We start from the raw sequence: 21142 nt of genomic DNA on the forward strand, positions 1-21142 counted from the left end.
CGCTAGTTGGCTAAACACAGCACCGTCTAAGTTTAGCACAATCGCCGCTCCCCCGCATTGCCCTCCAGCGTCGTCCATACCATTTCATGTGATGGTTGCCTATACCCACCTCATCACTAGCAGAGCGATGCGGCAGTATAAAGACGGACCAACGTCCTTGCTGGATCCTCACCAGGTCTTTTCCTGTTCCCTACCTCCCGCACCAGCCCTCAGAACCTCTCAACTTCTCAGCTCGTTCACTCGACGCCGACATGTTCTGCAAGGCTACCTTGGTCACCGTTGCGCTCGCCCTCATGGCGTCCGCCAGCCCGCTCGCGACCACCAAGCGCGGCGTCGCCGTCCCCTTCACCAAGCGCTCCTCCGTGACGAACGCGGACGGCACCTTCAACGCTGACAAGGCTCAGATCGAGACCATTAAGACGATCAAGTACGCCGACCGCCGTCGTCTCTTCTGTTTGTTCTAACACACCGATGCAGCAAGCACCGTGCGAACCTGATGAACCTGGAGAAGAACGTGGGCTCGCACGTCTTCAAGCAGGGCGCGGAGATCAAGCCGCTCGCAGTCATCCCCGACCATCTCCTCGCCAAGCGCCAGAGCGAGTCGCTCACCGACGAGGACGACGACACCGAGTGGGCGGGCAAGATCTCTATCGGCACGCCCGCGCAGTCGTTCCTCATCGACTTCGACACCGGCTCATCCGACCTCTGGGTCCCCTCGAGCTCGTGCACTAGCTCGACGTGCAAGAAGAAGGACACGTACAAGAGCTCGTCGTCCTCCACGAGCTCGAAGAAGAGCGGCACGTTCGAGATCGAGTACGGCGACGGCTCCACCGTCTCCGGCCCGATCTACACCGACACCGTCAAGGTCGCGGGCGTCACCGCGAAGTCGCAGTACCTCTCCGCCGTCACCACGCTCTCGAGCAGCTTCAGCTCCGACCCAATCGATGGCATCCTTGGCCTCGCGTTCTCCTCGATCTCCAACCTTGGGGAGGTTCGTACCCACGTCCTCGCCCTTCGATCTCCACATACTCACCCCAACCCGCAGAACCCCTTCTTCAACACCGCGGTCGACCAGGGCACCGTCGACTCCGGCGTCTTCGGCTTCTACCTCGCCTCCACCGGCTCCGAGCTCTACCTCGGCGGCACCAACAGCGACCTCTACTCCGGCTCGCTCGAGTTCCACGACGTCGACAACTCCCAGGGCTTCTGGCAGATCCCCGGCGCGGAGATCTCCGCGGGCAGCAAGACCCCCGTCTCCGGCTTCGACACCATCATCGACTCCGGCACGACCCTCATGTACGGCCCGCCGTCGGCGGTCAAGACGTTCTACAAGGCGATCTCCGGCTCCGCCGTCGTCGACTCCTCCCAGGGCGAGTACTCGTACCCGTGCGGCTCGCTCCCCACCGTCGCGTTCTCCTGGGGCGGCCAGCAGTGGGAGGTCACCGAGGACAAGTGCGCATTCTTGTGGTTCTTTGCCTGCGCCTGAAGCTGACGCATTCTGCTCTCTCTTCTCTCAACAGCTTCAACCTCGGCGAGACTGAGAGCGGATCCGGGGAGTGCGTCGGTGCGCTCTTCGGGCAGGACCTCGGCCTTGGAGACGAGGTTTGGCTGCTCGGCGACGCGTTCATGAAGAACGTGTACACTGCGTTCTCGTTCGACGACACCGCGGTCGGCTTTGCCGAGCTCGCTTAAGCGCGCTGCTGTGGACTGTAGTATATGTAGTCACCAGATACCTGTACACGCACCATCACGGACCTGCTCTGCACACGCAATGATATCCCTGCATTTCATTCTCACCATCGTTCGATCCTCTTGAATCGACATCGGCACATGTGTGAGTGAGGTATGGTACAGCAATAGATAAACGACTGACAAGCTGAGACAACATACACAGATAGCATACATGAGGACCATCCGTCCAGACATCCGATGGCATAGCATACATGGCAGGTCTACCCTCGAACCAGAGATCTGATCATCGGCTGCGAGATGCCCCTCTCGTAGTTCCGCACACATCGCAGAGTCAACTCAATGCATTCTTTCCATCGGGAAGCCTCCGTGGCATCCTGCCCAGAACAGTCGACTCGAGCGACGAGAGCTTGAGCAGCAAGCGCATACTGACGGAGCATCGCAGGGTCTCCACGATCGTGGACCTCGGCCGATGGGACGAGTGCCCTGAGAATGCGATCCGCTTCCTTGAACTTTGCGCTGTACGATGGAAGGTAAAAACAAGGTAAATTAGCCGACTTCTTTCACTTCGCCCGCTTTTAAGAGCGCGACGTACCGTGCGGTATTCAAGGTGTCCTGCAACTTCTCTAAGTCGAGGTGGTCCTTTGACCGGACGAGCTCCTTGTTCGCGTCCGATTGCTGGGCGAGGAGCAGATTCTTGATCCCCTCAACGGCGACGAGGAGGTGCGGGACGGGCCCTAGGTAGAGGTAATGATACGCCCGCTGTCTGAGGGACACGGTTTTGCCGCGAGTCCGCTTGCGGAACTTCATGAACGTCGCGCGAACGCTCTCCTCATATGCAGCCTTCTCCGAATTCTTCCGCCCCAAGTAGGCGAGGCACACCTTGCAAATGATCGCGGCAGCACGAACTTGCTCGGGAGTGAATTCTTCTTGTTGTTCTCCACCGGCATCGTAAGCTGGGTCTTCGCGACGCTCTTCGTGTTCTGGAGCTGGGTCCTCCCAGTCTCCAGGCGCTAAGGAAGCGTTCGAATTGGTCGACGTAGGAGCGGCGTCGATGGAGGGGCTGGACCGGAACCATGCTGGAGCTTGGAATTTCAGGGTGGACGAAATGTCGGAATACTCGGAGTACACCACCGTCCGGACTGGGCTGGGCGGACCGGTGGAAATAGGAACGCCTGACGAGACGTGTTGGAGCTTGATCATCTCGTCCATCTTACAGTCCTTGAAGGAAGCAAAGATGAAGTCCCGTCGTGCATTCCAGTCGTTAGCATTGATGAGTCTTGAGCATACCATGATGAAGGCACGAATCCGAATCAAAACAGTTAGCCTCCGAATACGACCAGTACATGGCTGAGGCTTACGGCAATAGACTCCGCTCGAACAGGCCGAACTTGCGACTGAGAGTGGCGATGATGTCGTTGACCTTGCTGCTGTAGGAGTAACCGACTGTCCCGAGATTGTGTGCCCCTATATGGCGCAGTTATATGATGCATTACGTGGTTACGACATGGCTTCGACATACACAGGGCGATATTGACGCATCTAGAAGGTATTCCAATACATGTCAGTTGACAGGACGACGAACATGCAACATTCGAGCTTGCTCACACTCGTCGGAAATAAATCGCGCGATGCTTGAAGCCGACAGGACGAGAGTCGGAGAGTCGAATATTTTCTGACATCAGATATTCTGCAGGACCGAAAGATAAACTCAGAACACAGGAAGACAATGCGGAGAGTGATGATGGAATGAAGTATACCCGCAGATGGACCGCTCTGGCTGAGCACAAACAAGAGCCTCTCAAGGCATAGGCCATATTGCTGAGGCCGCGAGACATGTTGAGGAGTCTGGTCCTTCGCTCCTAGGTCGCGGAGAACCTGCACTAACCAGCTCTTTGGGACAGTCAAGCAGTCGAGCGACCCCTTATGGTGGAGCAGAGCAGCCGTCGCAAGCGCGCCGCATAGTTGATCCAGGTAGTCGCACAGGACACTGATGTCGATGGGTATACGACGGGAAAGAAGATGGCTGAAGATAATGACTGGTGAGTAACCATGTACAAGCGACGAAAAGTTTATACGCACTCGACGAATGTAATCCCGTCCTGGAGCGACAACGGAGTCTGGCGGATCATTGACGTAACGAACTTGTCCAGAATGTAATGGTTTCTGGGCCGGGGGCATCCTGGCGATTGTTGTACGAGTTCTTGTAGCCACCATCTGCTACGAACCAACGGAGGAACACGGCGAAGGTCTCGCACAGCGGTTTGTCGGTCGAAAAGCATCGCAAGTCGCGTTGCGCGCATGAAATTCGTGAGAAATGCCTCAGAGGGCCGCTGCCAAACCGGGTGAAGTCGATTGAGGAGGTCTTGAATCCACTGTACCACGACGCGATGTGCGTCAGGAAGGTGTATTCCAACGGTACTCATGAGTAGATGAAGGGATCCAAGGGTCACGGTCGATGGAAGGAGCGCCTCGTATAGTCTTCGAAGCCAAGCTCTGATGATGAGGTATTTAAATTTGAAACCAGAAGAAATAGTCACGAGATCTCTTACCGTTGCTGCCTTGTGCGTTCGGCATATCTGATGTCGGTGGCATATAGTGTGTGGTATATCATGATCTCCAACACGTGTATGTGAACGACGCGATTGTATGTCGTGATGGCATCTGACGGGTTGGGATGGACGTGAAAGTTGGGGCAATCTCTACGTGTGCATTTCGTGTTGAGAGCCGCCGACTGCATGCATGGTTTGAGATAGTGGAGCGAATACGCGACTTCCTTCTGTGCTTGCACTCTCCGCTGGAGCAGAGTACGCAAGTCCTTCTTAACGACTTCTTCCAACGACCATCGGCTGACGACGAGAAACTGCCCTTCGGTGGTCGAGGCAAGTGTCCGGCAGGACGCGAATAGGGAAGAGGACTGCGGCACTTCGAAATGGTCGTCGCTTGTGTGTGGCTTAAAGTTGAACAATTTTTGCAGGGACCCGTTTGCGCACGGATCCGGATCGCATGACAGGCGTTGGACTTCGCGAGCGTATCCTAAGAAGGACTGGAAGAACGTTTGGATGCCTTCGTGTTCCGATTTCTTGAGGATAGTTGTAAGTGGCTTGGTTGCGTCCTCGAGGGTCTTCTTGTACTCCTCCTCCTTCAGGGTTGTCTTGCATTCTACTGCAGATTCGATGAGGGAGAATTTTTCTGCGAACACGTAGTTGAGCGCCAGAATTGCAGGCGGGATTAGCGCGTCCTTTAGGAAGCCTCCGCCAAGCTTCTCGAGGGTCGAGAGGTCGCATCGGCGTATCGCATCAAACACTCTCAACTATGCGTCCAGTCAGTCACGATCCGAGCATATCAACCATGCCACTGACCTCTTTTGCCACCATGAACTCATCCTGTGGGAGACAGTCACTCAATCGCTTGGCGTGGCCTAGTAGGGCCTTTACGACAGGATCTGCGAGGATTTCTCTAGGCGCGTGGAGAGGCAACCTCCGCCAAAGACCATCCAATACGGTCCGCGCAGCCTTCGGTATGTCACGGCCCGGATCCAAAAGGAAGAGTTCGACGGCCTTGAGAATGTCTCCTTCTCGCAAGAGCCGCTCAGCTGCCTCCTGATTTCTGTTGAGACCCTCGAGGAATGCTGCGCTGGCGGTGCTGAGGCCGTAGTCGTCCATGTACTCCACAACTTCGTCGTCGTCTTCGAACAGCTCCCTAGCCTCGCTTCAGTCAAGAAATATAGTCAGAAATCACCATCAGGTAAAGCATCAGTACCGCCGACTCACGCAGTCTTGTTCTCTTTGATGTAATGCAAACGCGCGACGTTGATAATCCCCTCCCTGACCTCTTTGGAAACCTCGTGCCGCTTGAGGACGCGGGTCGCGTGGTCGAACTTGCCCGCCTTGCGGAAGTGCATCGCCGCCTCGTCGTACAGCTCCGCCGCCTCGTACTGCTGCGCCGCGCTGAAGGTGTCCCCGCCGTCGACGAAGCACATCGCGGCGGTGCGGAGGAAGTTTTGCCGGTCGAACGAGTCTGGCGCCTCGTCTGCGACGGCGACGAACGCACGCGCCGCGCTGCAGTACGCGGTCTCGCGGGCGTTCCTGGTGCGCGCGTCGACGGCCTCCGACTGGGCGGCCTCTTGGCGGAGGAGGTAGGCGTCCGCGACATGGCACTCGTGCTCCATCCCGGCGCGCATGAAGTCGCGCTTCGCTTCTGCGTAGAGCTTTATGCGGAAGAAGGTGCGCGCTTGCGTCTCCCATTCCTCGGCAGTGGAGGACTGTGTCAGGGTGGGGAGAGGTTTCGCCGGGTCATGGATCTTGATCAGACCTAGAGACGACAGAAGTTGCTACATGAAATGGAGGTTAGCCACATTTGAACACGCGAGAAATGATACGACGACGGATTCACCTTCATGGGTTCTGCACGCCAAGAACTATCCGCAATCCAGAGATTCTTCCGAGCTCGAGTCATTGCAACGTACAAATGCTTCAGCTACGAACTCGTTAGTGCCCAAGGATCCGGGTGTACGACGTAAGGCATCTCGCTTACCTCCCGACAAAGCCCACTGTCCACATACGTGGGAATGTGGCCCCCGGGCAATCCGCTTTGCACAACACGCCACGAGGATTCATCCACTGTTGAATCTTCGAAGAAGTCGTACAGTAACACCTATAGCAGAACGTGGCCCTGTGAGCAGGTCGGACGCGTCCAAACAGAAGTAACACGACAAACATCATCGAATTCCAGGCCCTTGCTTTGGTATATGGTTCTTTAAGATGGTCAGCACGACGAGGAAAAGTACTTGCACGCCACGGCAAGCTTACAAGACATGCCCAACATCTTTGAGTCGTTCCTTTGCGGCCTCATTACGCACGAGTATGGCTGTTCGAACGTCGATGAGTGACCACTGCGAACACGGGCAGTAAAGCAAACGATCTACCTTGCTTTGCACCGAAGTCTACGGGCGCGCCCCCTCGTTCCCTTCCAATGATTCGGGCAGGTTAGGGCTATTATCGACGCTTCAATAGAACTACTCACGACGTCCTGAACACTGCTACATGGAGTTGATTCTGGTCTTTTGCCGTGATGAAGAGCGGCTCCGGGCCTGGACAGGAGCCATTCTCTTCCCCGAGACGGTCGATAGAGTCGGGCCAGTGCTCGAGGAGCAAGTTCACCACCGCTTGCGCACAGCGCACGATGCCGCTGTGAGATCTGTGGTTGACCGCCAAGTGGAACATGGGGGGATCGGGTTGGACGAGCTTCTTGCCGTCGTAGATACGCTGCGTTTGTGAGGTGTCACCTCAGCCTGCAAGTGGACGAGCTACGCGTGCGACATTACCTGATCTATACGATAGTTCGAGGCCTTGAGTTGGCTGAATCGGAACCCGCCGTTCGTGGAGATTGTCTGCGCGGTGTCCCCGGCCCAGAAGAGACCATGAGGGTTTGGACAGAGGTGCCGCAAGACTGGGAGTGAAAGTCAACACTAGTGTATTTAGACCGAGCATCCGTACTCACGGATCGTATCAGCCAATAGATTGTCCTGACACTCGTCGACAAAGCTGCATATTTGTTAGCCCGGTGCCATCCCCAGTGATGGGTCATTTCGACGACATACATGTTCGCAAGGGCGAGGCCTGGCACTCCAACGATGTCCAAACATCTTATCAGCGCCCTGGTTCTGTGCGCCAAAAGAGCACGTTACAAGGGTAAGCCAACTCAGCTTTCGAAAGCAACTGACCTATCCGCGGCGTCGTAGTACCACACTCCGACCATGAGGCTCCTCCTGTCCTGATAGTACTCGAAATGGGAGTATATCGCTTCGCGTTGAGCTGTGTCACAGTACGTCTCCCTACTAAGGAATCCTTGAACACTGCGTATAGCGTCTTCGGACCCTTTGATGACTCCTATGATTTCCGAGAATACCAACTCGGGACCTATTTCGGTACGTCAGTTATGGACTCTCTGAGTTGCGGCCTCACTCACTGAGAGCGTGTTTCGATCGCCGGGCATGTTGGTTCCAGAACAAGCGCAAGAACATATCGTAGTCGAGGAGCTGTGGGCGAGGACTCCCCATCGAACCGAAGCGTGAAACTCGGTCGCTCGGTCTGATCCCTAAGGCGTTACGAAGGCCTGCGAGTTTCGATGCCTCAACAGTTTCGTTGGCAACGATGTGACGGAACTCGTTCTCCAGCAGGTGACATAGCTGTTCATGTGTTGAGTAATCAGCAGGACACAAGGAAGCTAAGCGATCATGATAACGCACACGAGGGAAGCTCAAAAAGAGCGGGAAGTGGCGGGCCTGGAGCTCGCCGTACCGCTGCGGTATGTCCTTCGCCCATTCCGCCGCGTCGTCCAGGTCTACCAGCCTTTCAATCCGCGCCTCATCCTCGTCGCGCTTGGCGGCCATCCCGTGCAACGCCGTGGTCGACATGTTGCCGATCTCGATCGACTCCCGGAGCTTGTCGTAGTACCCTCGCACGTGTTGGACGAGGACCTCGCTCTGGGATATGAAGAGCTGGAGGGGAGGTTCACCGGCGTCGTTGTACCATTGTTGATCAAACTCGAAGTCAAGCATCTTGAAGACAATAACCGTCGTCTTCCTGCATGTGCACTTGCCTCAGTTCTTGTCTCGAGTATACAGACCGTCACTCACCCTGTGCCACTGCGTCCTTCGTCGAGTAATCAGTTTGGCGTCTGAACCACTGATAGCGGAACGTACCCAGCACATAGCATGAAGACTGGTGTTTCCGTAACTCTTCCTGATCCGGTCTGGGCATGCATGAGTCTAGGGTATTCGTGTTCGTACTTGGGCACACTTACTGAAGGCGGAAGACGGCGCTTGTCTTATCCCAGGACAGACCTGCTACGACAGCTGTTTTCTCGCAAGATCAGTGTCCGGACGCACAAGCTCCGCGGAAAAGCTCACAAGCTAGGTAGCGCTGTGACGCAACTTCAACTCAGTGACATGTGTGTAGGCGGAGAATGCGACTTACTCGGTCATAGGCGACGAATTTCGCGTGGCTGAACCCATCATATCGAAGTGATATTAGCCCGGTGGTCTCGGAAGTATGAGGATTGCACATACGTCAAACAGGACTGCAACTATCACACAAAACGTTTAACTCCCAGTATGATCCCCAAAATTTTGTCTCACCTCGTCAGCTTCTTTGGGGTCAACTGCGACCAGCTCTGCAGACTGCGACGTCGATGCCGACAATCCCGCGACAGGATCTGGTTTCGCTGCATCTGGAAACAGCTTCGGGAAGACCACGTGGTCTCCACGTCGTTCTTTGAATCGTTCGCGTGCCATGCATCTTTGCCTATATTCGGCGCCATAGTTGAGGTAGAGCTGCCTCCCTAGATCGTTCCAGAGCTTCCTATTGACCTGGGAGTGCGTGTGGATGCCGCATATATTGATGACTAGAAAAGTCCGCTCAGTCGTGCGAAGAGACCCACACCGATATCACAGACTTTGCTTTTGTCCCTGGAAAAAGTGAGCGATCAGCAGCTGAAGCGACCAATGCTTCCACTCAACTAACCTCGGGGAGCTTTATAAGCCCAATGTAATACTGAAAGTCATATCGGTAAAGAGCATTCATGTGGCACGGCACATAGTATGGTTCAATCACTCACTACAAGTCGGGAATCCCGATCCATCTTGGCCTCGTAGATAGGAAAACGATCTGCACAGCCGGATATCATCTTGTGGTTGTCGGGGGTAAAGTGTCCTTCGCGCAATTCGCTGTATACCCAACGTTAGGCTGAACCACAGACCGTGTCCTTTTTCAACGACGCACTGTATCTTCTTGACGATGATGTGAAGACGGTTCCCCCCCGCGCGTTCGGCTCGTCGAAGAGCCTTGTCCGCTTCCTTCGACAAATCAATGTCCCACTTCGTCGAGCCATTCTTCTTCTTCTTCTCGCCATTACGAGTCGACGCAGCCACAGGAGCGAGTGCTCGAAGCGTAGTCGACGAGACACTGGGGCTGACGCCTGATGTAGCGACACGTGCTCCCGTACCCAAAGGGACACGCGGTAGATACTCGGCCCAAAAGAACGCTGTGAGCGTCATAGAGCGGAGCGCAGGGAGAAAGTACTTCGCAGAGAGGGTATATCAACATTCAGGCACGGTGCATCCAGTGAAGTAGAGACGTACCTGCAATATCTCCACTTGCTCTGAGATCACGATCTCCAAAAGGTTTTTAGCCTCATGAATGGAGGAAGGCACAGCCGCTCCGTATTCGACGATCCTCTGAGTACCGGTGGACGTCCCGTCGTCTCCTTCAATATCCCTGGGCTGTTCGGAAATTGGATCGGCGACTTTCTTGTTGCGCAGGATCAGGATTAAGTCATTGGTAGCTTGTATCACCGCGAGCGTACGACAGGTGATATCCTTGTACTCCTTTACATCCTCAGGAAGGCCTGAGCGCGCAAGACGCTCGACCAGCTTGAGCGTCGTGGAGGACATGTATTCGGAGCCGTATGGAGGAGGCGGCAGGACTGCCTCGAAGATGCGGTCGAATGCCGCTTCAGAACACGCTAACCAGATATGTTGGTGTGCAAACAAGGCAGGAGCGAAGGATCGAGCGAAACTCACTGGAGACCACGAGCTCAAGGAGACCAACGGCGCCCTCGCCCGCGATGCAGTCGAGCACATCATTGACGTTGGTATCCGGGCGTTCTAAGACCTGAGAAAGCTCGTCCATCGCCCGCTGAACGTCCTCACGGGATCGCAGTCGGTCCGGGGTCAGCTTGGCGACGAAGACTTTTCCATCATTGCGCCCACGAACGCGCGCCGCGGTGTGCTTGCCTTCGGAGAGTTGAAAAGACATTGGATGGGTTTCTGGGGAAATTCGGTGAGATAGATGGGGGGGGAAGGGGAAGGGGTGAACAGACGAATATCTGTGCGCTAACAACGTAGGCCGCTCCGCTGCTCGAGGCGTACTCGAGGCACAAGGTTTGCCGTTCTGGCGGCCAAGGTGCCTTCTAGTTCCCATGTCGGGCGCACCTTACATAAGGTGAATGATGGTCTGTCACTGTTATCAGTATGACACGTCCAATTGAAGTGGTACGAAGCTTCAGATCTTCAGAAGTGGACTTACTCGAGTTTGAGTTTGAATTTGAACAACCCCAAGCGAGCAGAGCCCGGGGACCAACCACTGACTCGATGATCTGTGCAGTCTGCAGGAGCATTGAGAGACAGCGGCATGCGCGCTTCAGCTCGGTCACCAAGGCCCGCTAGTTTGCGAAGGCCCGAGCCCGAGGACTGTGCTGCGGTAAGGACGTCGTCCAGGGCGATGATCTGTGGGCGGCAGTGAACGCTATGAGCGCCCAGTGTTGCCGCCCACGTGGTCCTGACATCGAGATCTCCAGCGTGATCAGTGATCACAACATGAGGTCGAGCCTATGTGGAAGACGTGGCATTTCATTATCTGCAAATGAACCCTTTACTACGCGACTAGTTCCACAAATACGTTCATCTTGAAGACCCAGAGAAAACGATAGTCACTCAAAACAGTGGGTCGTTGAACGATGCCCCGTCCCCTTGACGCGGACGTGCGCGAGCGAGCGCAACCTCGTCCGGCCAGGGCACGAAGGCGGGTAATCTTGTAGGCTTCCTAGTTGCGTGGTGGGAACCTTGTGGCAAGCCGGCAGTGAGGGGAAACGATGGCCGAGGGGCGCTCTGGTCACTGTAGCGCCCCACGTGTTCGGTCTTGGTCTGCGGGAGGGAAAAGCGGAGCGCCCGTCCGGGAAGGTCGGGCCCGATGCTGGGCAGAACGCGAGTGTGAGTCGCGATCCCGGACGGTCCGCTTGAGCGCGAGGCCGGAGTGCGACGCGTTCTGCGCCACTCTCACAACCAAAGCGCTGGGAGTGGTGGGTGGGTGCGCTTTGAGCTGCGTGGGTGCGATGCGGGAGGAGACGAGAGGCGATAGCCTTTAGCGCGCTAGCGCGCGTCTCCCTCATCCGGCAACCACCGGCAACCCACGCCTAGAAAGCACCCGTTCGGCCGAGGCGCTCGTTCCTCGCGCCTCGTTCGAACCTCACGCTTCCTAGTTGCGTGGTGGGAACCTTGTGGCAAGCCGGCAGTGAGGGGAAACGATGGCCGAGGGGCGCTCTGGTCACTGTAGCGCCCCACGTGTTCGGTCTTGGTCTGCGGGAGGGAAAAGCGGAGCGCCCGTCCGGGAAGGTCGGGCCCGATGCTGGGCAGAACGCGAGTGTGAGTCGCGATCCCTCCCGGTCCTTCCCACCCCCGCTCGATTGCAACCAATCGATCCGCTTCCCACGGATACGCTCCCGCCCGCGCGAGGGATGCCGCGACTAACCCAACGCGAACACCAACAGTCGCGGAAACCGAGCCGCGGCTCACCCAAACAGTGAGCGTGACAGTATGAATTACAGTTTTTTGGCCTTAGTCCACTTTTTCATGGAGTCTGCCGCTGTTAGTACCCTCGCCGAGTTCGACGCCTGGGACAGGAATAGTGGTACAATGCACTCGATACTACGCCAATACTTGAGGAAAGCGCGCGACTGCCAGCTGCCCAGCGCCGCCACAATGTCCGGATTTGTCCCCCTCATGAGCCACTCGGTCGTGCCGCCGATCCGGAAGCAGTGCCCGGTCAGAGGCGGGAGGCCCTCGTCTCTCCAAGCGGCTTGGCATCTCGCTAAGAACCAGTCGCGCGTCATTGGTGCCCAGGTCCCCCCGGGGGTCTCAAACGCGAAGAGTGGGGCGTCCGTCGGCACTGCGCTGTTGAGGTGGAGGTGGTGCGTGAGCGCCTTCACTGGTGATGGCTCTACATCAGTCTCCCGAAGGATGACGTCCGCCCCTTGCCGCTTGGTTGACTTCGTCCACGGAATGTGGAAAGACGCGAAGGCGCCACCTGTCGTGGCTGTGCCTCGCTTGACTGCCACCCCGCGCGCGACGTGCCTGTCCGCGCGGAATGCTCCCGCTGACGGAATGGTCAGCTCTCCTAGCCTGTGTGTGTGTGTTAGCCCGCGATCTTCGCGCGTCGTCTGCGCTTACCGTCTGCACCCCCAGAACGCGCAGCTCGCCACTGCCAGGACCGCGGCGTCGAACGTGTCAGTCAGGTCCAGCCGCCGGAGCAGCGCTTGCATGTGCGCGACGGTAACCGGTGGCCGCGGGTCCTTTCCCCGGGGCGCGCATTTTGTTGCCCCCTCGCATACTGCCTTCAACAGCCGCATGTCGGTGTATTTCCAGGTCGCGCCGTTCATGGTGTGCCAGTACCCGATCCCGCAACCCAGTTGTCGATGGTAGACCGGGACTTCTGACCCGCGTGACTCGCGACGAAACAGGCCATCAAGATGTCTGATGCTGGGAAACGCGCGTCTTCGGCTATCTCGCGGTCGTCGCAGTATTGATGGTACCTCAGCAGGCCGGCTCCGTAGCATTTCCGTGTCGCGGGCTCCAGTCGATTCAACACTAGCATGAATACTTTTTCGATGTCTTTCTGCGGTACAATCCCCAATAGGTTCTGCCGCGAAGCTATCGCGTTCGGTGCGGTCCACAAGGCTAATCGGTCATCTGCTCGTACGAAAGGTCGGTAGGGGGATGGTCTTAGTTCGTTTTCGGCTCTCGGTTTTCTCGGAGTTCGCCCGGTCTGGGCTCGCGGTGAGGGGGCGTGCGCGCTGGTTCCGACGCCACGCGTGTCCGCGTCCCTCCCCTTGCCGGGCGCGCCCGCACGCGCGGGCGCGTTTTTGACTCGCGCCGTCTTAGGCATGTGGCACGAGGAAGAGCGCCAACTCGGGCGGGAGCGCGAAGCTCGGTTTGAAGGTCGGGTTGCCGGTCCAGGCGCCGCGAGACACCGGATCTGCGAGGTTGATTTTCGTGTCCACGTACTCCAGCCGGAGCGTCACGTTCCTGGCCATGCAGACCGCTTCGATCCTCTGGATCACTAGATTCACCTGAAAGTTCCTGCTCTTGCCGTTCTCGATGGCGCCGATGACCCCTTGATTGTCGCTCCGGATCCACGCGTCGGCGTCCCTCACGTCCTTCCCCTCCAGCCATAGCACCGCGAGCTCGATTGCCACCGCTTCCGCCCAGCCGATGTCCCTTCCCGCAGTTCGCCACTCCGCCAGGGGGACCCTCCACCGCCAGGCGGCCTCCGCGCCCTCCGCGACGAGTCCCACGCCCCACTCTGAGGACGCGTCCACCCAGATGCCGAAGTCCACGGGCGGGCCGCGCGCAACGAGCTGGCGCGTGATGCCCTCGCGTCCCAGAGTCTCGGTCCACCACTTGATGTCGGTGACTACCGACTTCTGCGGGTAGCGCTCGGCCTCCGGACGCGGGTTGGCCCCGAACTTCGCGATAAAGGCCTGTAGGCTGGGCAAACGCGAGCGGCCCGTCACGTAGACGAAGGTGATGTGTTGAAGCGTGCCCAGGAGACTCTGCGCGTCCTTGAAGCGGAGGCGCGCCTTCTTCTCGCAAACGAGCGCCCTCGTCGCCTCTGTCTTGGCGAGGTACTTGGCCCGCTTCTCGTCGGAGAGGCCGACGCGCTTCGCCGCGATCCACCAGCGGAAACCCGTGTAGTCGATTATGTCGCCGTGGGGGAAGCATTTCGGCGCGCTCCACCGCACCCCGAGCTGGGCTGTAAGCTCGATGATGTCCATGATGTCGTGCCCGTACTTGTAGACGCCTGGCGCGATCTCCTGGAGTGGGTAGCGCAGATTGGCGAGGTCGTCCACCCACTTGTGGTTCCGGCCCATCCCCACGGCCTCGATGACGTCCACGACTGCGTCCATCACTTTCCCTTGCTCGCCTGTGCCTGACGAGACACCGAATGGGACCCCATGGTCGATCTCGTACTTGCCCTTCCGCCCTTGAATGACGATGTACGCTTTGTGGCCAGGGTATACTGGTATGTTTCTGAAAGCCGACTCGATGTCCATCGTCGCCCCCTGAGTCCCCGGCGGTGCCGCGATGATCTAGTCACGTCGTTTGGTTAGCCTTCTGGCTCTCGGGTTTGAATCATGCTCCCGCGCCCGACTTGCACTCTCGCGCATGGCTCGCGCTCTCGCGCCCGACTCATGCTCTCGCGCCTGGTTCTCGCTCTCGCGCTCGCGCTCCTGCCTTGCGCTCCCCGCATCCGCCTTGCGCTCCTCGCATCCGCCTCGCGCTCCTCGCGTCTGCCTCGCGCTCCCCGCGCCTGCCTCGCGCTCCCCGCGCCTGCCCCGCGCTCCCCGCGCTCGTCCCGCGCTCCCGCGCTCGACTCGCGCTCCTCGCGCCCGACTCGCGCTCCTCGCGCCCGACCTGCGCTCTCCACGCCTGGCTCGCGCTCTCTGCGCTTCCTGAGCCCCCACCCCGCGCGACTGCGCCATGACCTCGGGCGCGCATCTGCGGAGGCCCCATAAGGAAAGTTGTGCTCACCGAGTCTGCGAGGTGCGCCGCTGAGCCCCAGACCGTGGGGAACAGGTCAGAGTCTATCCTCCCGTTGACCGACAGGCCGTACTCGTCCTCCTTCGAACAGTCTTGGATCAAGCGCAGCTTGCCGTTGGCTTTCGGAACCACGGAAAGCGGGGACGAGATGAACGGTCCCTGCAAGATCTCCTCCACTTCCTCGCGCGTGTACGGGCCGGACATGCGCCCGATTTCGCGCTCCCCCTTGATGTAATTTTCGATAAAGTCTGCGTGTGTCTCGGCCCCCGGGTAGTTGTCATGAACAGTCGTGTGCAGGATGGGGGACATGTCGCCAAGAGGGAAGCCTTCGCGCATCCAGCGCGCCAAGAAAGGGTGCTTGTGTCTGATGCCAAGCTCGTCCAGCGCCGACTCCCAAGCGTCCGGATCGTAGGGCGACGTGACGCGCTCACGCACGGGTGCACACGAATTGCGTTGCGGGATGGTCGGGACTACCACAGAAGGTGCACCGGTGGCAGTCGTGCGTGTTCGGGCACCAAGTCGACTTGCAAGGGAGAATTCCGCCCACGTTCCAGGCGGAACAGATCTCGTGGTTCCCGTCGCGTGTGAACAGTTTGATGCCCTTTCCGTAGATGAAGGCGGGTTTGCCGGCAGCGCTGAATTGCGAGTTGCACTTGCTCGCTCGGTGGCCGTCCCTGTTGCAGTTGAGGCAGAACATCCCGCGGCCGAAAGGCTGCCTGCCTTGCTGAAAGGGCTGCTGCTTGTCCTTCCCGCCTGAGCCCCCAGGGTGTCCGCCCCCCGAGCCGCTCCCGTTGGCGTTCCCACCGGAGCTGCCGCCAGCCTGATTGCCGCCAGAGTTGCCGCCAGTGTAACCGCTGCCGGCTTGGCCGCCCGGGTAGCCTCCGCCATTGTAGCCGCTCCCGCCGCCCGAGTACCTGCCCCCGTTCCGCTGTCCGCGCGAGTCCGAAGGGGCTGTGCGTCCTCCGGTTGGGTGTGTGCCGACGCCGAAGCTCGTGTACTGGTGACGCGCGAGCATCATTGCCTTCACGTACGTCTGGCTGCCGACGAAGAAGGCTGATTTCTTCCCGGGGGCCTCTGTGAACCAGGTGTAGCGCAGTTCCATGTCGAATGCCCGAAGCGCGGGGAACGAGACCTTGAAGTCGGCCTCGTTTTTGATGTACTCCACGTGCTCGCGCCAACGCGCGATGACCGCTGGCTTCACGACTCCCTCCATACAGCCGTCGAGCATGTTGCGCCAGGCTTCCTCCCAGTCGGCGCTCAGCATCAGACGCTCGTCCGGGAAGGTCGAGATGTCGAGGATGTGGTGTTTCTTCTCGCCGTGTAGGGCTTCCGACTTGATCAGCTTGCGTGCCGACGCTCCGGTCCGCAGGCCGCGCAACGCGTCATTCGTCATAGCCGACAGCGGGATGTAGTAGCCGTGCCGCAGCATGGTCTTCAGGCGCGGGTCCACGGGTGCGCGGTTCTTCGAGAAGATGTCGTCTTCTTCGTCTCCATCCCCGACCAGGGACTCCGCGTCTTCATCGGCATCGAAAGCCGCATCGGCGCCCCCTTCCGAGCCGCTGCTTGAAGGGGGGGGGCTCCCCCCGGGCGGGCTGGTCGGGCTCGCCAACGCAGCCTTCTGCAGGCGCCGCTGTAAAGTCTTCAGGATGACTTCCGCAGCCTTCGCCACGGCCTTCTTGTTCGTGTTCGACTTTGCCGCCCCGGCGCGCTTTTGACGAGCGGACCTCTCGCGCGCGGCAACTTCGCGTGCGGCCTCTTCGCGTGCGGCCTCGCGCGCGGCCTCTTCGCGCGCGGCATCTTCACGTGCGGCCTCCTCGCGCGCGGCCTCCTTGCGCGCCTGGCGCTCCCGCTCTTCCGCCCTCGCGGCCTTCCTCTTCTTCCGCTCTTGCTCGTCCATCACCGCCTGCTCCCTTTCTGCGATGAGCCTTGCTCGCTCCCTGTCGAGGTACTCTTGTTCGGCCTCGGCCTTCTGGTCAATGTACATCGACACGGCCTGGGGCCGAGAATAGCCTTGCTCCATTAGGAGCGCGATGCTCCACTCCTGCACCTCCACCTCATTCGCGCCCTCCTTGAGAGGGCCTATGGGCTCGGCCATGTCATCGTCCAACTCGTCCTCGCCGTACTCGTCCACTGCCATGTCCGTCTGACCATCGGCGTCTCCCTGGTCATCGACATCCTCTTGGCCAGCGTCCTCGTCGATCATCTCCTCGTCGGCCATCTCCTCGATGTGCGCTCCGCCATCTCCGCGGTCTACCCCTTTCTCGGCGTCGATCCGCTCACCACGTGCGGGGCCGCCTGCGCTGCCGCGCGGCCGGCCAGAACCTTCGCCCTCCGCGGTTGCGGGATCCATGCTGACCCGTGGTACCGTGCCTGTGGTGATAGACGATGCGTGCGTGTGATCACCGAAGAAGCTAAGCGATTGCCCGGCGCCAGGGGGAGCCTTCCAGGCTTTGCCGGTGCCGTAAGCTTGAGCTTCGGGCTTTTCCACGCCTTGCGGGTGGTAAGAACCGCTTGTGTTGGGTTGGTTGACCATTTTTGAGCGTTTTCTCGTATTTCTAGTGACTATATGCGCTTTGAGCTGCGTGGGTGCGATGCGGGAGGAGACGAGAGGCGATAGCCTTTAGCGCGCTAGCGCGCGTCTCCCTCATCCGGCAACCACCGGCAACCCACGCCTAGAAAGCACCCGTTCGGCCGAGGCGCTCGTTCCTCGCGCCTCGTTCGAACCTCACTCATCCTAGAGGGGTCCGGAGGAGCCGTCATTCCTGTTGAGCGTGTCGTGGGTGCGTGTGTCCCTGCGCACGATTGGACGGCGAGGGGTAGCCAGGACGTCACTTACGTCGGGGTCGACGCCGAACCAGTTTAAAGTTACCACGCGGCGTGCGGGTTTGAGCCCAGCAGAAATCCCATTGCCAACAGGACGGAATGACGTTAGTTGTTGTCCCACTCAGATGAGCGCTTAATGTCCATAACCCAACCTTGGTCTCTCCCAGATGTTACCCAGGTGTCTAGACACTTGAACGAAACGAAACGCATATCTCCCTGAGTATCAAAAGAATGAGGAGGTCGAGGGGAACAGCACTGAGCGCGCGCTTCGCTGGTGTCAGAAGGAGGTCACGTGGACATCGCTCAAGCGCTGACATCATCAACCAGCCGGCGCCTCAGGAGCGCGTCAGGCAGCATCTGTCAAAGCTGGCTTACTCAAATGATCGTACCGGTAAACATACTTGTTTTGAGGCTATTGTTTAAAGCGAAACATACCAACTTACTCAATATGAAGCCTGCAGGAACGATCCGACCCTTGATCAGTACAATTTGCGGCTTTGAACAAGGTCTTGGGCCCCAGGTCGAGTCGACAGTTGTACCCACAGATTCACGCCAGCACGTTCATACAACTCAGGTGTTTCCACAGACGCCATGCCCTCGTCTCAATGCTGCTACCGGAGAGCCGTCTCCGACGCTGCCTGCGCGTTGGTGTGAATGGAAGCATGCCATTGCAAAGAAGTTGATTGACATGAGACTACCCCACTGGAAGCGTGGCTAGTGGCAGGTAAGACCTCGTTTGACGGATGAACGTGCTCTCTTCCGCTCATCCACCACTTCGCAGTCCGTAATCCTCCTCGCTCTTACCAAGTGGTCGGCGGCTCATGATACGTCTCGGATCCAAAACCCATCGACTGACTCCAAGGCTCCATCACTCTCCATCAACTTCTTCCTCTTCTTTTCACTGGTGCCCGTCTCGCAGCGTGAGAGCGAGTCGTCCGTCGTTCTCGAACCTGATCCATTCGCCGTGGAAAGCCACCTCCTGTGCAGGTATTTATGGCTTTCCGTGGCCCCCAACGCCATCCTCATCCTCTCTGTCCAGCTCTCCTTCAACAACCACAGTGTACGCGCCACTTAACAATGTCCGGAGACAACAACCGCCCGGCCTGGCACAAGACCCTCGACGAGTCATTGTACACTCCTGATGAAGAGGAGAAGGCGTTCATGAAGGCTACTACCGGAATTCAAGACGACGAGGAGCTCAAGCGACACATCATAGCCGTACAGACCAGGGCTTTCTCCGTATGTCCCAACCCATTTTCCAAGTCTGCGATTTGGCCGATCTCTCGCATAGGCCCACAAGTATCCGTGCATCCGCATGTTCGAGTTCATGAGGTGAGCCCAAGTCTCGGTGCACTCTCAAGCCCTCAAGGACTCACCATGTGCCCACTATCAGGCTCAAGATAGCTCGGCTCCCTGCTTATCCTCAGTTCCTGCAGTTGGGAAAGGACCGCAAGGACGCGATCTTCCTCGATATGGGTACTTGCTGTACGTCGCCCCTATAGTGCACTCCAGTTCTGTCTTTGAGTGTCTTGTCCGCATCAATCTAGTCGGGAATGACGTCCGTAAGGCTGTAGTAGACGGTTGGCCTGTCGAGAACGCCATTGCCTCCGACCTCCATCCCGGTGAGCGCATGCATCCGCCTCCCTCCCTCCTTCCAGTTCCGCTCACAGTCCATCCCAAGCACTCTGGGAGTTCGGCCACGAGCTCTTCCGCTCCACCCCCGCCACCTTCCCCGTCCCACTCCTCCAAGGCGACATCCTCAACCCGGCCTTCCTCGCCCCCGCGCCCCTCCTCCCGACGTCCCCAGACCCGCCCTCCACGCCCGCGCCCGCGCTCGCCTCCGTCACCTCGCTCACCGCCCTGCACGGCCGCGTCTCCGCCGTCTTCCTCGGCGCCTTCTTCCACCTCTTCACCTACGACCAGCAGACCGCGATCGCGCGCCTCCTCATGGGCCTCCTCGCGCCGCACCCCGGCGCGATGCTCTTCGGCGTGCAGGGCGGCAAGGCCGAGAAGGCGCTCTGGTGCCCCGCGCCGGGCACGCGCATGAACTGCCACTGCCCCGACAGCTGGCGCGAGATGTGGGAGGGCCTCTTCGCCGACGCCGGCGGACGCTGCGAGGTCCGCGCGCGGCTCCGCGCGGACATCGGCGGGCAGACGCTGTTCGGGACGTACCCGGACAACACCGACGCGCCGTTCCATGTACTCGAGTGGTCCGTCACTCGCCTGTGAGCCTCGCGCGACCGGATGGGTCCAGCAAGGGGAGGGGGTTAGCAGAGAGCGCCGTCGGGTACGATGTAAGACCAGCCCGTTACGAATGATCATCCTACCATTGGTGGCCATGACGGGTGCATGTCGTTCAGTCAGCTTGGGCAACATTATCACGCCGCGCATACTTGTACGAGTGTGTCTTTCGCCGAGATTCGATCGACTTCGCTCATTAGACATACACAGCGTTCCAAGCCGACCTTCGCGAATATATGCGATCCACAAGACGTCCCCGTCAGTAGCTGAGGCCTCCTTGCGCGTGGGTCCAAAATTTAGTCCGACATTCTGTTCTTCTTCTGCGCGGATCCACCGTTCCAGGGAACTGATCGTCTGGCTCATAGACTGGCTTAATTGCGACACATTAGGCGAGTGGAGATCGTGAATTTCATGACTCATTCAGAGCCTAACCTCACTTCCACGGATGTGATCGAGGCTTGTGTTCAACCTCATCGTCACCAGAAAGCACTCCCACGCAATTTGTCGATCATGACGTTCAGACCGCTGTTGGATTCTTCTATGCGAGCCGCACCACTGTACAGACCCAACCCTGGTTTCCTCAGTTGGCATGCGGATATCAAGCGCAGTGATGGCCGTAAACTCTACAGCGCGCCCTCTCGTTCCTAAGTTCCCGCTGCTTGGATGGACTCCCCAGTGCACCCGTTACTCGAACAACCTTGGCGGCGCTCCAACTGGTAAGGATCGTCGCCTGCAATCGTTGAAGTTTTAAACGAATGACCCAAAAACGGCTGTTCATTGATTATCAAGCCGTACATAGGAAACGTATGGACAGGTTTCTAACAACAGTCTGTGGCTGCCACCAAATCGACACACCCGTCCTCGACCGATGCCACGCCGAAGCTGACCGGCCACGCGTCCTCGTGCGCCGAGACCTGCTCCCGCCGCAAAGGAGCCTTCCTCGCTATCGGCAGAACCGCGAGAACAGCGTTCAGAGTTCAAGAGTTCAAGGTTCTACCTTTAGCACCGCAG

At 58.6% G+C, this 21142-nt stretch overlaps 3 protein-coding genes across 3 annotated transcripts; 2 read left to right on the forward strand and 1 right to left on the reverse strand.

Moving 5' to 3' along the window:
- Positions 1-251: 251 nt before the first annotated feature.
- Positions 252-1692, forward strand: BXZ73DRAFT_55803 (acid protease; the record flags this gene model as incomplete). Its single annotated transcript, XM_048021396.1, has 4 exons — positions 252-427; positions 478-991; positions 1046-1452; positions 1521-1692. 4 exons carry the CDS (start codon positions 252-254, stop codon positions 1690-1692), a joined length of 1269 nt encoding a protein of 422 aa, XP_047872004.1.
- A 260-nt stretch (positions 1693-1952) lies between these two features.
- Positions 1953-9748, reverse strand: BXZ73DRAFT_55806 (uncharacterized protein; the record flags this gene model as incomplete). The annotated part of the gene is made up of 24 exons (XM_048021398.1): positions 1953-2201; positions 2281-3064; positions 3389-3715; positions 3772-4185; positions 4242-4792; positions 4856-5002; positions 5052-5400; positions 5463-6022; positions 6085-6168; positions 6226-6345; positions 6409-6445; positions 6501-6558; positions 6617-6657; positions 6718-6956; positions 7016-7140; positions 7192-7235; positions 7292-7354; positions 7415-7610; positions 7660-7879; positions 7940-8276; positions 8380-8491; positions 8800-9109; positions 9310-9418; positions 9474-9748. The coding sequence occupies 24 exons, from the start codon at positions 9746-9748 to the stop codon at positions 1953-1955; spliced, it is 5751 nt and encodes a 1916-aa protein (XP_047872005.1).
- A 9219-nt stretch (positions 9749-18967) lies between these two features.
- BXZ73DRAFT_55808 (uncharacterized protein) lies at positions 18968-20119 on the forward strand (the record flags this gene model as incomplete). The annotated part of the gene is made up of 5 exons (XM_048021400.1): positions 18968-19129; positions 19182-19222; positions 19284-19375; positions 19438-19512; positions 19572-20119. The coding sequence occupies 5 exons, from the start codon at positions 18968-18970 to the stop codon at positions 20117-20119; spliced, it is 918 nt and encodes a 305-aa protein (XP_047872006.1).
- Positions 20120-21142: the final 1023 nt, after the last annotated feature.

This window comes from Epithele typhae (genome assembly GCF_022376455.1).
Source record: "Epithele typhae strain CBS 203.58 chromosome Unknown BXZ73scaffold_102, whole genome shotgun sequence".
Lineage (NCBI taxonomy): Eukaryota > Fungi > Basidiomycota > Agaricomycetes > Polyporales > Epitheliaceae > Epithele > Epithele typhae.